Source organism: Diprion similis, chromosome 6 (genome assembly GCF_021155765.1).
Source record: "Diprion similis isolate iyDipSimi1 chromosome 6, iyDipSimi1.1, whole genome shotgun sequence".
Classification (NCBI taxonomy): Eukaryota; Metazoa; Arthropoda; class Insecta; order Hymenoptera; family Diprionidae; genus Diprion; species Diprion similis.
In genome coordinates this window covers 5,934,517-5,952,485 of record NC_060110.1, presented here as the reverse complement: position 1 = coordinate 5,952,485, position 17,969 = coordinate 5,934,517, and the positions used below count along the sequence as shown (strand labels likewise).

Below are 17,969 nucleotides of genomic sequence, written 5' to 3'. Positions count from 1 at the left end.
ATAATGCTTAGGAACATTAGCAGTGCAGAAATGTTTGATGGAAAGAATCTGGCCATAAACATCAATTCGTTATTCGTTTACTCGAAAATGCCTTAACGACGCATAATCTTTGCGTCCCGATTTTTTCACTGAAATATTTCTCACCTTCTTCGCATTGTACGGTTGGTCGATTTCACACCCAACCACAATGTGACACGTCTTAAGGCGAGAGGAACGACGTATGCAGTAAACGATGAATGATGTGCGGGTTTGCGGGTCGCCGAACTCAACCTCTCTGCAAATCGTGCCTTCGGCAACAAAAAACGAAGTGCGCAATTTAAGTTTAAGCGGTAATTGCGCTTCTGCGGTGTGATGAAATCATTCGTTTCAGTATGGTAATTGACCAGCACAAAGTGCTGAAAAACGGGTACAAACGTAATTTTTCGAAGAAAATCTCATGTCTTTTTATGTAATGATTCAAGTTCCAATTTCTAAATTTCAAACGCGATTTTGAAGATGATACATCAGACTATCGTTAAAAAATTACTATCCCTATGTTTTGTGGCAAAAGTATATTTATTTCGATATATGAAAATGGGAAAAATACGGAATACCGAAATACGAAAAAAGTCAATAAAAACATAACAAAAAAAAGTGTTTGTAAGGGGTTTTCCTATATTTCAAAGTTCTTTCGTTTGATAAATAGTTTATAATCAGTAATAATAAATTGAAGAAGGAATCGTATAACTCATTCAACGATGCACCGTTCGGTGTTGCTCGCAGACGGTTAAGTTGTATCTTTGAGCCATTGTCTGCGTAAAAAAAAGCATACGTTTTATAAAAAAAAATATTTTGATTTGAGTAAAAAAATAAAAATTCACTTACTGCCACGTAAGGACTCCTACTCTGCGCATGCGCACTTGCAAACTCATTCGATCGTCGTCGAAAGGTGTACTTAGTATTCGAAAAACACGCACAGAAAAACACATAAAACATGCTTGCGTTGCATAAAACTTGTTTCCAGAAAGAAATCGCCTTCAAAGAACCGAGTTTCAATATAGAGAGATTGGGTTAGGACTACACCAGGGTAAGTTATGACTATAATTAGGAGTTGTAAACCGAGTTTTCTGGACGGTGAGAGAATTTCTCAACGACTTTCGGTTGCAATCTAGTCTATGCAGGATATAAACACAATTGGACAATTGAACAACCTGCAGCGGTACAGCGTCGACAGTGGAGTTTTGCATCGGAACGACGTTTATGCATGTTTAAATGCGTTTCGCAAAACTTGCGCGAGCTGCAACGTCACGATTGCTAGGTCCGCATAGTCGACAGTCTGCTTAGAATACATTCTCTAACAATGAAATGAAACAGTCTTTTCCGCTTCAATTGACCCGCCATATGCCGCAGGGTAGTTATAACAAATAAATTCCGTGGCGGGCTTTTTGTTTACGGATTACGAAACTGAGTAATTACATCCAGAATGTATACGTAAGGTATGTCTATTCGTCTGTAAGTTATATTCTGGCGCCTTTCTGCCATTTCACTGTTAGTGTCAACTGAACGACAATCGCTTTCAGAATATCATTGGCAAGTACACAGCCGCACGGATTCGGTACAAATTATTTCGTGCTTCATCAATTTTACTATTATACTGCATCGCAGGACCATAGAACGTATCGATTTTATTGAATACGTATTCCTCCGATTTTTCTTATGCTCATATATATGAACGTGCACCAATTCTACTTTGATCAACCGATTAAAGAGATAAATTTTATTTATATTTACTAAGCAAGTGAATTTAAATTACAGATTATTTGCAATGGGAAAAATAATCTATATTATCAATTTCACGTGAAATAATCAATTTTAACTATTCGGGCGGTTAATAATTAATTTAGTCTCTACTTATTACAGATTTAACGGAAAAAGTGGCATAAAAAACTGGTTCGCTTTGTTCGTTTGGTTTTTTCACGAATCTAAAAGTTTTATTGATCATAATCAAGTTACACTGAAGCACAGTGTCATTTACTGCGTGGAACATCGATCTGTCTCATATGACACTGTTACCGTGAGTTTTTTATAACCTGTATTAATGAATACATTTTTTTCACATTTCCCAATCACCGATTACCGAATTTATTACGCGTCATCGCTGTGAAAGTATATTTCGATTTCAGATTTGACACACTCAGGCAAAAATGAGAATAATTACTCGTGAGCAAACGTCCTTTTTGTAACTACGATAACTATTTTTTCCATATACCAAATTCTGCATATTGTATGCGAAACTATAAGTTTATTATAGCTTACCAGAAAAGTAGTTACACTAATCATAAAACGCGGCTGTATTTTTCTCCCTCTGTATGTATAATTACGATTGATGAAAGGTTTTTTCTTCTACATGTACTTTTTTTGTGACCCAAAATGTCATGAGTGATCTGCACCTGTACAGATTGCACGATGTGCAAAATGGGTCCTGTACAAAGGATTCGCTTGCATAGCAGAAAGTCATTAGCCTTGCTCCAAGCTTAATTGGAGTTTAATGTATTCGGTAACAGGCAAACTATACGATCGCTTCTCAACTGCGTGGCCAGATTATACGAGATATATACAATATACATACTGTGCACCTATTATTCTGTCACTTTTTCTTGTCTCGTTCTTTTTTTCTCGTGAAAGTTTAACTGGTATCGTACAACTGATTCAATCATAGTTCAAGTACTTTTTTGAGGGAGGAGGAGGGGGGGGGGGAGGTACGGACCAAATAGTGTATACACTTGTATGAATTTCTACCACAATAATAAGCGGTATTGTTAATATCGCCGTAAATCGGCTACTTGACAAAAAAATTTGATGACGTACGTATAACATAAATATCGGAAGTAGAGAGTACTAGCTTTCTTTTCCGAGCACATTAATCAGACGTGCGAGATATACGAGAAATGAAATATAATTGAATAAATAAATAGATAAATAGATAAATGAAATAGCGCATCTCCAACTCTCTTATATAACACATCATACTAGTGTATATGTTAATAATTCAGAATGTACTTATAGGTAACTGACATAAATTTTAATGCCGAAGATATTCTAATAAGATACAATAAGCGAAACGATAATTAATTGACTGCGTCCGCGCGTGATTTACCAAAGCAACTTACGTTATCGTTGCCCAAGTCAAATATATCTTTACACCAAGTGAAACTATTTTTTTTCACTCGCATGATGGCATAAGTGCATTATGTTACTGAATGACACGTTACAACACGAATGCCTGTAATATGTGGTATCGTATGTACCGCAAACATGTAGCTGAAACACCTTAAGAATGAGAAAGAGTAATTTGTGCACCTTATGCACGTAAGCATATACCTATCTGATGGATGTAACATGTTAATACGGTTATGCCGCATATATTGGAACTGACTCCTGATTTAATTGCAATGCAATCACATTCACTTCTTCAATATTGGTGATTGTACGAACACTTACTTAACGCTTCACTCGACTCGTACTTTAGAAAATTCCATTGAATTCTAATGTGACGCGGTGTCAATGACGATTTGTTTATTAAGTCAATCAAGTCTCAGTTTATTTGTGGATGTAATGTTCAACCGTAACGAAATAATTGGTGACCAGAGGTTAATCAATCTCTAAGTAGAAGTCTCACGTTTTATAGAAAATACTACCTACTTCGATATTGCGCTCTTTATCGTAATTCCGTCGTACCACTGACCATATTTATTTTCACTTGATGAAGAAAAAAGAAAAATAATTTGGTAAAAATTTTGCGGCTAAGCTTGCTCGCCGAATTATTTATAACATTTGATACCGACGTTATACAATATTTGCAATTGATCTTGAAACACAAACAAAACAATTCCTGTATGTTATACAAAAATGAGAAACAGACTATCAAACGTTTAAATCTACCGGTTTAATTCAAGTGCATGTGTAGGGTGGACCTTAACAGGGATATTTTTGAATTGTGGAATTATTTATAATTGTTTACAAAATTAGTTATCAATTTCCCACCAATTTTGTAAACAATGGGATATTTATTATCCATGATGTCTACGATTAAAATTTCGCTACACATAACCTTCCAATATAATAGAACACGTGTAATCCAACTAAAAAATTGCGATTCGTACATATCCATGTTTCAAATATCAATTTAGTTTATTTCTCTGTAATGTCCAACTCAACATTGAAAAAAAAATTACAAGGATTTATAAAAAAAATGTTTCCTGCCTGAAGATAGTGGGCGGGTTCCCGATGGAAACCGTTCTATAAAAAAATTATTTAAACATGACCTACTTCAACGAATTTCGAAATTATCTGGTAAAAAACTCATCGACGATAAAAAAATACGGTTACCTTCACGTAACGCGAGTGGTGTTTGCGCATTGCAAACGCGCGTTATTTGCAAGTGCATGAACTGCTATCCGCATAAAAGTTGTGTGCAGATAACGCTAGCCCATTATCGCATTAGGCGAAAGCTGTAAATTTATACATTTTCCGTATCGATCAACGTCGCGTGAAGGCAGCTAAAGGTAAGTTATAGGTACGTACGCACACACATTTTTATACATGCAAAAGACTGATGTTATTAAATTACTATACGGGTGGCGATTTCTGAGGCGGAAAAGAGAAACCTGCGTAGGTTTTCAATCCGATTATCATACCTACGTACGTGTAAGTTGATGATTGAACCTGGCTAAATCAGCTCGTTACCTCTACAGCATCTCATTTTTTTCAATCCGTCACTCTCATGCTTGACGACTCTCAATAACAATTTTCACCCTACCTCCTCAATCACGCCTCGAGCTCTCAATATTGTAGTATGTAGTGCGAGCCTCTGGTCGTAACCCGAATCCGTTTACCTGTCAGAATGATTTTCATGGTGGGAGTCCCGAATGGTAAGTACTTTCAGTTCCCGCATGCCGTTCGTCACGTAGGATTCTGCAACTCCCAGAAGTCACGCGTTATGCGCATAGTTATATCCCCGTTGAAAAACATTACCGGGAGTTTTCTGTGGAACTGAGAAGAAACTTAAAATCCCTTGACCACATGAATATTCAGGTTTTATGCCATGCAAAAAAATTGAACCATTTTTCATGTAGTAAAAGTCTTAATTACGGTAACTGTAATTCAGGACGGCTTATAAGAATTGTTTAGTGGGGGAACGTTTACTCACTCATTTTATACCTATATCTATGTTACGATTTTTTTCCGAAAGTGGATTTATAAAAGAGATATTTAGAAAGGTTGAAACTTGATTAACAACAAGGAAACGAATCCGGAAAGTGATCTGAATTTCGTAAATCTGTGACATATATACTTAAAATATGATGATCAAACGAGGTTAGTCACCCTTCCAATATAATCCACTAACGCTACCAGCTACTCATACATACAGTGTATATAAGCGGGGCATAAATTTGAATACCAAATTAATCCGTTCCGGGTTCGCGCGATGATGCTCGTCAGAAAGCATATGAGCGAGTTAAGGTGTAGAAGATGCTTTCTAAGCCAAGCGGAAATGTTCGGAACAGACCTACTAACGTCGTCCAACTTTTGATTATCACCCATCTATAAATACCAGTTACAACCAGCGAAAAAATAATAACCGTGAAGTATTGAAATAAAATAAAAACAAGGTCACGGGCAATAGCGTTAGTTCGCTGACCGAATGGTCGCTGCATGTATGTACACCTGGTGTGCTTGAACCCGATCTCATCCGAGTTGAACAACTCTCATATCACGGGTTAGGTTGGAGTGGTAAAGTGAAAAAGTTGGTCCAGCATCGAGGTTACCGTCGAAAACTGTCGAGTATAACTGATTCTAAGTATACCAAGTAGAAAACGGGACTCGACTCTCGATTCGAGGTCGTCAGATAGAATTAGCGAGACGAATCCTAATGTACGCTACCTGCGTGTCTAGAGGAACCAGTGAAATTTAGTACATCGCGTGCCCAACTGCGTCTATTTCAGCTCTCTCGGATTTTCACACAGGCCGGTAACCTCAAGCTTCGACTTTCGATTACGGCTTGCAGAGGTTATGTAGATCGTGTGAGTTTTTTAGGATGATCAGGTTTCGAATAATCGATATAGCTTTAATTGCATCGTCAAGTGACCGATGACCGACGGTTACTACGAGTGATCATAACAATATATTCGAGTCGTCCTCATTGATGCGGGAGAGTTTAATTCAAATCTCACGTCCCATTTTGAGTAAGTTGGCACCCCTGCCTTGCAAACGAAAATATTTTTGCGGTAGGATCTTTCCAACTAATGGAGTTTGATTAATTTACACTCCGTCACTAAATCTGGAAAGTTTCACTGTTTTCTCTCGTTGTAATTTCGAACGATCTCAATTCCCGGATACTTGCACTGCAGCAAAATTACGCTCGAACCAATTTGTCCAACTCCAAGGGGTTCCAAAATTCTATTGCTGAAACGAAGTTCTCCAATCCTTGAGCTTCGGTATCAAGCACATTGGGTGTATATTTAGTTGTATTGTGAGCCGTAGGTGTCGAAAGCGGTGAAATATGACACGAGGTTTAAAGACCCCTCGACCAACAACGGGAGAACCCAGTGGGGCTGCATACACAGCTACTCCGTTATACATAAGGCGCCTGAAAAACGGTCCTCGGCCATTGTTGGATATTATATTACTGTTATTATCACCGCTATACCGTTATTGTTATTGTTATTACTATCAGCGTCATCTCGCGTAGCCGAGAGTAGAGATAGTATGTGTGTGCGCACGCGCACACACACATACATCTATTATACAAAACCCACTTATATACGTATAACGTACGTAGAGACGTGCACCCACCAATACCAGCATATAAGATAGAAGAGTGGTGGCAGAGCAGGAGCGGGAGCTCAAGTCCTTAAAGTCCTTATCCCACGGGATGAAGAGGGTTTACCCTGCCAGAATTGAGAGAGATAAGCTCGGTGTCGCCGCGGCTTACCGGCGGGACCTCCAGGTATAAATCTGATAAATTCCCCCCCCCCCCCCCCCATTTGCTTCCTTCCTTCCTCCTAGGTAATAATTAATTTTCGCGCCGCGTTGTAAAGCGGTACGCGTTTGTACACCCTGTATTGCAGCGAGGGTTGTTTGTGCAGTACTCGTATAATATTGGAGGGATTATCGCCGTGGAAAAGGAACAATCGTTTAAAATAAGAATACAATTTTTTCTATTCTCCCTTCACTCTGCATTATTTTCTTCTTTTCCCTGCAGACTGTCTTTACCACACTGGGTCAAGAGTCTGGAACTCGACTAATCTCGATGTAATGTGTGTTTAAATGTTAATCTAGATTTTTGAACTCATATGTAACGTCAGTGTTTCAAATTCCGAAATCACAGATTCAATTTTGAATAGATGATGACGAAAAAGCGGTCAAACATTTCTGGTTAATTATGCGTGACCACTGTGACCAGACAAAACTTTGGTAAATTGGTAATTTGTATGATGTTCAATTTTTATCCAACTTCGATCCACTGTGTGGCGCTCGGTCTGCACGCGTTAAGAACGTACCGTATTATACTGTATATATCAATACAATTTATCGTGTATATCACATGGAAAAGGCCACGGTAAAACGGTGTAAAAAATGGGAAAATAAAAACTAATACATATTCGCGGGGGCACCTGAGGTGGAGCTGGATATGAAGGCGGCGCAATAGATACATGAGATAAGCCTTCCTGCTGGGGTGTATTTGAACCGATTTCTGCCCGTTGTCCCGCGGCCGTAATCCATGTAGCTGGTGCGGACGCTGTCGGACCACCGCCGGTGGAAATAATGGACCCAAAATCAATCAGACTTTCAACTTCTCCCGACAAACGACCCGCATCAATCGTCCTGCACCAACGGAGCGCGCGATACCCGAGCGAACACGTTTAAATTGGCTCGGGTCACCCCCGGGTGGCTGGTACATTTTTCATCTCGTACAACCTGCGAGCCTGCAGCCCCCTCCCCCTTTCGCGGTTTTTCGATTTTCGACTGCCCGCCCCTCGCGAAAGCAACTCGCTCGACGAACCCTAAATCATCCCCTCGTTTATCAGCGTATTATAAAGACCGAGTCTCTGATGCAGGAGACGTGTGTAGGGGTGTAATAGTATTAGTGATGATGATGATGACGATGACAGTCACGGTCTTACATACAGGTCTTGTACAGACGACGGCGGGGGTAGGGACCCTCAGTATCCAAGTTTGTTATTTCGATTTACGACGCAAACTGCGCTTCTAGTGTCGGGATGGATGAAGAAAAGAAAAAGAAGTTGCTTCCGTCTCTCTCACTCCCGAATGCAGCGCACGGTGCGTTGACCCTAACCTATTCTCCATGAGTCTATGCTGAGAAGTGGTACAACGGAGCTTAGATATATAAAGGGAACGAAAGACGACGGCTTTTTAGCTTTATTAAGGTTAATCTCAGGTTCATACCGTCCGTTTGTTATTGTTCGTGTCACGTGGTATCATGGGCATTTCCCTTCCTAAATAAGAACCTGACATTAGTGCAGCTCTAGTGCCTTTAGTGTAGAAAGATTTTTTCCCCAATTCCCGGCCGGTTCTTGTACGTTACGATCATTCTCTTTATATCTAGGCTCTATGATTAGTACGGTCGAATGGTGAATGACTGTGCGTTTTGGAGAGGCCGCGATTTTTTTTTCATTTCGTAGAGGGCTCGGCCATAAGTGTGAACTCGATTTGCGGGACCGTGAAGGTGGAGGGACGATCGCTATCTTGAAATGAGGGGTAATTGGTTTTTTTTTATTCATCTCCGTAACCGTGATGCCGACAAAAATTTTACAGACCTTTTTTGTAGTTGATACAATTATTCATACGTTATTCATAGTTACGGAGATAAAAAAAAAAACTAATTACAACCTTCATTTCAAGATGGCGGTTGTCCCTCCACCCTCACGGCCCCGGAAACTGAGTTTTACGCTCATGGTTGACATTACGAAATAAAAAAAATTCGCGTCCTAACCAAAATGCACTAATGACCTCCTCCGACGCATCATCCGACCGAAGTTTGCAGTTTGCACCTTTCTCAGCAAACAACAAATTATTCTCGGTACCGCTAAAGAACCAGGCTCGACACGTTACTGTCGTTTACTTTCCCGGATATATTTAAGTTGTACATTCATGTTCAAACGTATAATTTAAGTGCCGATTTACGTCGTAAAAATTGATCTAATGCTACCTAGAAATCACAGATGTTAATCAGTTGTATACATTAATACCGTTTGTATTATACTCACAGAGAGTTTATGAATTATAAATTTTTCAATGCTTTGAAGACAACGCTCGATTTGTTTATATTTAACAACTTTCAATACACTGGATAACATATACTCATCGTCAATCTATATGGTATTAACACGTGCCCATATAATCTCTTCGTGTCGTTCCATTTTTAAATCTTATGATACAAGGAAACGTGGCTCGACCATAGTTGAAATTTTTGTGTAATAAGATTTCTGAAAGAACATCGTGTCATATAACGTTATTAGGTGAACTGTGTAGAGGATATGATATATATAATCGCAACTTATTGTTACACATACACTATAGATGAAAAAAGAAATAATCGGATGTTGGCAATTTCAAGAAGGGGAATTACGTATCCTACCAATAGATAAAATTTTGAAAAGAAGTTTCGCATGAAATCCTCGTTTCACGTATATTCGTGACTTTTCATGCGAATATTATCCAAATCAGTCAAGCCATTTGTCCGGACGTCAGCTGGATAAAAAATTATACACACGACGTATCTTATATGTATAATATACAACACGCCTGAGAAGCTTGCAGAAAATACTTTCAAACTTGCAGAGAAAGAAAAAGAAAAAAAAGCATGGGGAGGCAAAAACGTTCAAAAGAAGGAGAAATAGAAAGAGATATTTTTCTTCGATCCGACGTTTTCCGCGATGCGGTGAATCACTCCGCGAATGCGTTCGTGCTTAAACTCGTCCTGCTCTACACTAGCGCAGGCCTTGAAAAAGAGAGGGCGAAAACAAACTGATCCGCATCCCATATAAAATACATAGCAACGAAGAACATCTTACAGAACGCACGCATCACAGGCGCCATTTTTCAACCGTAACTCGTACGGGTTTCGAAAAAGATAATAATCGGTTAATTAAATTTCGAATCATGCAATAACTTAATATAGGAGACGTATGTGTTTGCGGATTTTCGACAAATTCAAATTGTCAAAGGAAAAATATAAAAGTGAACTGAAACTACAGTAATCGATTGAAGTAATCCAATTATCGCTACGCGCTACCTTAAATAATAACATCATCAATAAATTAATTCTACAAATTAAATGTTCAATATCACGAAATTGAACTCAATCGAAAATAACCACGGAGTGACTATTCCGCAACGATAGCCATGTCGTGATTTCAGTACTAGTTTATACGCCAGCTGACCAATATGCAGAATTCTCACACGAGTAATTTACTCGCACTTACGACACTCCAAAATATGACTCGCGAAACTGAAGAAATTCCCGAAAATCGAAGCTTAGTTTATTTTCGACGCAACCTATAACTCACTCTGACAAGGGAAGAGTCAACGGACGGAATTTTTATTTTCTTCCAAGCTTGTATTACGTGAGGGTCATTACAATTTCCCAAAACACGCACAGAATAAGGATTCTTTGAAGTTACCAAATATGGTGATCAAATATGGCGAAAGAAACCGCTCTTATAATTCAAATTAATAAGGGATCAGAACTCAGTAATTTGCGTTATTGAGTGAAACGATAATTATTTGAACCAACAAAACATTTTTTCGGCATATTTGGTAAATATGACCAATTTTTTTTTTGTTACTATCAGGCGTGCTTTTTACAATCTCATAAAAATCTATATTCCTCAAGATCATTCATTAAGCTTTGAAATACGAAATGGTATCATTAAAATAAGGTTTCAGAAAGTCTTTTCAACATTTTTAACGACACGTGTCGGTATGCGATTTCTCCGTAGCTAGGACTCTAGACGATCCACTCAACCGATTTTGCTAAAATTAGAATGAAAAATAAATTACGGTGGCAAACAGTGGAGATATTGTGCGCGGTTATAGCCTCGTAAAAAATCAAACCCTTATGTCTAAACCCCTTGTATATTTTCAGAAATTGCGATAAAATACGACGCAGAAATCACATCCAAGAATAATATTATTCAAGTATTTTGTCATTTATTTTTTAAACTATATCACTCACAATCGATTTTCTCATTGGTTGGCTGCAATGGGTACTTTTCACCCTGGAGTGCAACACTTGTGCTCGAGGCGTGGACTCCAGACGGATGAATCCTCACGTGGTGTTTGCCGATGTCGCTTGTTAGAGATTGTGCGCGAAATAAGGGTTCATATTCGTAAAACTCGGCGTAGATGGCGCCAATGTTTTAGAATATTGCATGCGTAAAATGAAATTATCTATTCGTGCGAAAAATGTCTAATAATTTTTACGACAGTAAATACAGCAGATGGACAGTTCGTTAATCAAAAAATGATTTGAAAAAATTGTTCCAAACAATAATTATTGGACACATATACGGATCGAGGCATACGACAGATTGCAATAAGATAAGGTTATGCCAACCATCTACGGCAATATTTGTGCAATAATAAAAATATATTAACATTTTCCGCAGTTTAGCGATGCGTAAATTGTCTATCATGAAGAGAAATGAGTGATTTAATAATGAAAAGAAAATTAAAGAATTACATTTTTCCGACCCCATAAAAATTGGCACGAAATTTACCAATCGTTTTGAATCGCCCTGTCGCATAGGTATAGTAAATAACGATTTACTTGGTATTTCTGAGACTATTATAACAACGGATAGCGTAACAATTAACCTTCACTTTCCTCACACTGGAAGGAGGTATTTTTTCGGCAAAAATGTTTGTTTTTTCGGAAAAATTATGACGAACAACCGCCACATCACTCGTCAACATTAGTGCAAGTGCCGTCGATAGGGACAATTTTGGCCACTAGTGGCGCTACTGGTACTCCCGAACGATCACACTCAGCCAGCCCCCTGGCACTGAGCCCAAAATCTTGTCCACTAAACGTCGTCAGCCGCTACGTGGCGCTAGCAGTACTCCGCGCTGCTGCCGCTACGGCTATTGCTCCCTACCCCCACTCCCGCAAGCGACCAAAACTTTATCAGAGAATTTATTGCTTAAACATGAAGCAATTGTTATTAAAATCTCTCAGATAATATTTCCAGTGAAAAATAATCGGACCGTACAACACGTTACGATGATTACATTTTTTTTTCTGGGGCTGGATTCGACCTCTGCGGAGTGTTGTGGAGCAGGGGGGGGGAGTACTGTCATTGCCACGGAGTAACAACTAAATGGGGCGATCATAAGCGGACACAGCTATATGAAATACATAGGAGCACCAGGGGGCTGGTCGCACCGGTCGGTTCGCCATTGTTCCGAGCAGCTCCCGCTTCGTAGACTTCCAGAGATAGACTGCGCGGTTCGTGCACCGAGCTGAAGCCTTAATTCGAAAGAGGAAGCAGCAATGGGGGTCCGACCTCTCACTTTAATCGGAGACTTGGAGGGGGAAACACTTAACTTATACAATCATACCTTCCCGTTTGCCTTGTTGCTTTCCCCGCCTGGCGGCTGCTCCCCACTCTTTCGACTGTGCAACAGAGAGGTCGGACTCCCGCTGCTGCTTTCTCTTTTTAATCTGGGCTTCAGCTCGGTGCACGGACTAGGCAGTCTATCTTTATAAGTCTATGTTTCGCTTTTAACTGCCGGCAGCGTTGCCGTTATTCTCTACGATACCTTACCACGTTGTCACCTGGTTGTAGTCCGTACACTCTGCTAGCTTCTAGGTATAACGCTCGAGAGAAAAGGAAAAACAAGGAACACCGGAAAAAATGAAAAACCTTAATTTCGAAAACATACTTTTGCCACTTCTCGGGGTATCGTATTTGCCAAATGTTTCAGAATTAGGCATTAAATAGTCCTCGGATCATCATTTCCGCAACAAATAACCATAAATCAAGTCGTCCAAGGTTACATTATGCTTCTACGTTGGAATATTTATGTATTGTATACGTAATGTATATTGTACATATACGTTCGATTGCCTATCTGCTGGTGAAGAATCAAGTACCTTCAAGGAAATCATCTCTACATCACCAGGATATGATCCCAAAACAAGGATAGACAATTATTCTCTCAAAGTAAAGTTTGTCGCATTATCAGCTTGACTGATCTAAGAGCTAGCTGCAGACATCCACACAACGAGCAAAAGACTAGAAGTATTCTCACACTGCAACTTCTATCGCCATCCGACATTGACCGGTGGGCATCGAGTATTCGAGACGTAGGTGTTGTACGGTGAAGTATCGTATAAATTCTGGCATGCACTGGGTCTTACGACGTAGGCAGATCCATGGTAGACAGGTTGACATCTGGTACAGGGTGCAGCAGGTGTGCAGGGTGAGCATGGAGGAGGTTGCGGCCTGGGCTGGCAGGGGCAAACGGGGGGTGGCCAGGGGCAGGACGCCTTCTTATCAACAATTCCAACAGTCGCGCTACCGGCAGCCGATCTGCGCCTAGCGCACTTCCGGCGTTCCCCGCAGGCCAACGGATTGCCGCCTTCGCCGTCGGGTTTCCCACATTTTCCAACCTTCCCCTTTTTGTCCTTCTTGTTGCAGGTACCCTCGCGTCCGCAGAGCGCTGGTTTCACGTTGCACGATACATTTGCGCCATCTCCCCCGTTTAGATCACTGATCCCAGATCCGCTCCCAGTTCCGCCTCTGTTTGAACCGTTAGTCCCTCCACCCTCGCTCCCGGATCCGCGTTGACCTCGACGCTTACTCCCCTTCCCGCCCTTGTCACTTTTTCCTGACTTCTCGCCGCCCCCTCCCCCATCGCCGGATACCCCCGAGTCCTTGCCCTTATCGTCGGCACCCTGAATTTTCGACAGGCCAGATTTATCGCTCGCGTCGCAGCAGCATATCGTGTCTCTGGGATCCCTGGGCGGAACGAGAGTCCCGCTACCCCAGCACCCACCGGTTAGTTCCTCAAGGGATATTTCCCTGCACTGATATGGTAGTTTCTCACTGGTTTCTTCGCGCGCGTAGAACAGACGTTTCGCGTCTTCAGGCACCTCGATTTCTGAGATAACCGAACGGCCCAGGTGGGTCAGTCGGAGGTAGGCGGTCACTTTTGCGCCCGAGTCGGTTCCATCCTCGTTGAGAAGGGGATGAGTATCTTTCGTTGACCTTGACACGGGTTCACGGGGATGGACCGGCCGCTTTCGAGCGACGTCCTCGTTCCGGCGCTTGACACCCTCGATCACGCGGTTGAAAAGGTCGGAAACATCGACACGAGTGATGCCCACGCTTTCCGACGGCTGACGCTCGAAATACTTTGACAATTCCCTGTGAACGTAGACCTGCAGCTCGACGTTCTCCATAGGTTTTTCTAGCGATGATACCGGGATCGGAAACACCACCGATACTCCACCGTTGAACGGCTCCACCTCACTGTTCGAACCCCGGTAAAGCTGGTAGTCTGCGCGCTGGGGGTACAGGCTCGTCCAGTCTTTGTCCAGAAGACGAAACATCATCACCGTCTTCTTCATCACAGCTCGGTCGAACTCCGTCACTCGCGGAACTTCCAGCTTCGTCAAGAAAAATGCGCTTTTCAACAAATAATATTATACCAAAATTATCTGTAATCGAATCACGCCACTCGCCCCCTAGCAGGTAACCCAAATGACAACCCATAACGAACTGTGTCATAGGTTGCCTCTTGGTAGTCTGCTCCCGGTTGGGTGGTGTGATTTGTTTCCGCATAATCATCTGGTAGCTAGGTAACCTCTCATTCTTAACAAATATTTTTAGGGTATCGCAGATGATAACAGCAATAAATGTACATCACTACAAATGCGCAATGTTTACAAATTTCCTACATAATTTTATCTAGCAATACGGTAACATAACCTTTCCGAAATTATATTACACGGCATTACTAAAACCGTTTGTTCCGTTCTTTTTCAATATCACTTTTCATATGTGCGTCAAAATTGGAATGTTTAACAGAAAAATGGAGATACATTTGTTAATCTATCTCTACCGTGAAGGATTCCAAAAGACAGGCTCACCTGCTCGATAGAAATTTCCAACATCATGAGGTCCAAGTCTGAAGCCACTATCAGAGAAGACATAATTTTTCAGAGTCTTATGAAATACAAGAATTTAGAATATGTTATCTCGTAATTAGTTTCTTATTACTGCATGCGTATTTTTGTAATTATCGAAATTAATTTTTTAAAGAAAAATTGTTACTTATGCCGAAATATGTTTGAATCAGAGTGAATACAGTTGACTGATAATTTAATTCGATCAATAGAATGATCGATAATATTGCAGCATGAAGATTGTCTTTGGGTATGAACATACCGGAAGTTTTCTGTAAAACTTATCGTTCAGCGCCACTAGATATGCAACCAAACTTACATTTGAAGACCATACTGCCATTTCTGAAAAAATCTCACTTGGCAGCTGACGTGGACCCCGTCAATCGAATAGCAATCCATAAATACCAATCTCTTCTCAAAAAAATACCCTTGACACCGACGATTAGTCTGTATCCATATAAACAACTAGAATTGTTTAAATAATCCCCAACAACAGACAGATAATCTTTAAAGTGAACTCGATTTGCAGACGCCGCATAGACTGATTTAGCCTATGGAGGATACTCGGATATCCTTTTCGGTGAGGAGGGTTGCGGGATGGCAGGCGCTCGGCTGTGAGTTGGAGCGACACGACGCGACGAGGACGAACTGTTATTTTAAGTTGGCACGTTCATATATATGGTAATGAGCCCCTGCAGAGGAGATTTATTACGCGAATTACGTGTAAACGGGGCCAGCGCGCGGTGCCTGCAAGAGTCTTATACCCAACGTTAAATCCCTCGTCGACCCCCACGGCGCCTTCTTCCATCCCCTAGCCGCTGCAGAGCCGGCCGTTTACGGAGATAATTGAATTTCTGTTGGCGACTAATGCTTCCGCTTAATTAACTCTGATTTCATTGTAATTAATACAGAACGCCAATAATTCAGTGTGTAGGTGTAACGAACGTATAGGTACCTATACCTATACGTATATATACATATCTATATGCACACGTGATATCTACGTATAACCGACAAACGCTGCGCCGGATGTACGAGACGTGCTGCAGTATAATAAAGTGTTCTAATAATTCCGCGTAATTTTTCACAACTTTCTCTGCACATTTGTCAAATAAAATATATATAAGTAGGTATATAGGAAATTTTTCGTGAGATTTCTTTCCGAGGGAAACTTTTAATCACAATTTTTCAGAACTCTGATTAAGACAAATTTGACGATTCGAAATTCTTGCGATCTGTAACAAATTATTGCAATCAAGTTTTCTGTATACCGTGAAAAGAGATGGTAAGAAAGTAATGTGCATCGTGGTAAGTAATTTCGCAACATTCTCTGATCAATTACGAAAAATTACCTTCTGCCTGCAGACTTCGCGATCTGATTTAGTATGCTAGAGAGCTATAGAGACTAGAAGAGACACACAACAGATTACTCTGTGGAACCTCCCACAAAGTAGTTGTGAAACTTTGATTTTAGACCGTCTCAAGCCGTCGCTAAGTGCCGAGGGTAATCTCGCGGCTAGTGCTTCTGTTACCACGGCTCCTTCTACCCCTGCAGATGCTGCTGCCGTTGTTGCCCCGGATCCGTGAGCTCAGCTTCTACTGCTACAAGTTCTTATCTCTCAGCTAAGTTAGACTAGACTAGGGGCTGCCCAACCCCATTCTGACCCTAGAACCTCGGAAAGGGATATTCTCTGGCGAGGGTAGAAAAAGCAGATATCTATGCACGTTACATATAGCTATATACCTATATACATGTGCAGGGCATAAGGGGAAAAAAGCATGCAGATCACCCCGGCCATCAGTCTTCGCGGCCCAATTCGAAGACGAATGCTTTTTCTTTCTCATATATTTTTCACGTACGCTCCTCATATTTATATGAGCACCCAGCCTGTGCAATTTATCCCGCATTACTCGCGAAAGTGCCTTTGTAAAAATAGTCTGCGAAGAAGAAATATTGGATGAATATTATTCAAAGATATACTTTTTGTGTGAATTTCTCGCGCGTTATCTTGTACGGTATATAAGGCTAGACAAAAATGATGAACAATTTGCACACGGTAATTTTATAAAGAAATTTTTACCGCAGAACAAACTTATTAAAGGTTGGAAAATTTTGTTTCAGCCAAGGATGAAATCTGAGTGGGCTGGACTGTATTTTGTACTCCTGATAAGCCTCCAGCTATCGAGCACCGCAGGCACATCTCGTTACAAGGTAAAAACGCAGCTACTTTGAAGGCCTTTACGAACCTTACATGTAACTGAAGAAAGCAATAACCGAGAGCTGTGTACCGTGTAGACGGGTACGTAAAATCCATTACGGTCAAACGAACGGTGAAACGAATCGCCTGCAAGACGAGCGGCATACCTGTAACTATATGCATTGCACCACCTTCGCACAATTTCTTGCGAATAATCACAAGCTTCCCGATTGTGCTTTTTTCAGTAGTTCTATAATGTGTAGTTTGCCCATTTATCCTTCGCGATTGAATACACTAAACGTTTCAGCATTCTCGGCGACATCGCGATTACACCGCAGCTTCGACGGAATCTCCGATAATCGTCGATCGAGCTTCGCCCGCGGTTTCTCCATCTTCTAGTCAACCGGATGATCGTAGAACCGCTTCGAGCAAGGGCAAAGGTAAGCAAACTGTGGAGTGGAAAGAGTAAAAGATATTTCGAATAACCTCAGGGGACGGTTTATATCAATGCATATAGATACAATCTGTACCGTTTTATGATGATTGACAGTCTCCGTTAGAAGTACTGAATCTTG

The 17,969-nt window shown here is 40.9% G+C and overlaps 1 protein-coding gene across 2 annotated transcripts in view; it reads left to right on the top strand.

Moving 5' to 3' along the window:
• The window catches only part of LOC124406845 (follistatin-related protein 5-like), a 46,128-nt gene that overhangs the window by 18,425 nt on the left and 9,734 nt on the right, over nucleotides 1-17,969 (top strand). The window contains exons 2-3 of one of the 2 annotated variants that reach the window (XM_046882483.1): nucleotides 17,315-17,408; nucleotides 17,702-17,834. In XM_046882483.1, the coding sequence (XP_046738439.1) occupies nucleotides 17,325-17,408; nucleotides 17,702-17,834 (217 nt within the window). In that variant the 5' untranslated portion in view covers nucleotides 17,315-17,324. Of the gene's footprint in view, nucleotides 1-17,314; nucleotides 17,409-17,701; nucleotides 17,835-17,969 lie in introns of those variants that run through there. The other variant, XM_046882484.1, reaches the window with a different exon arrangement.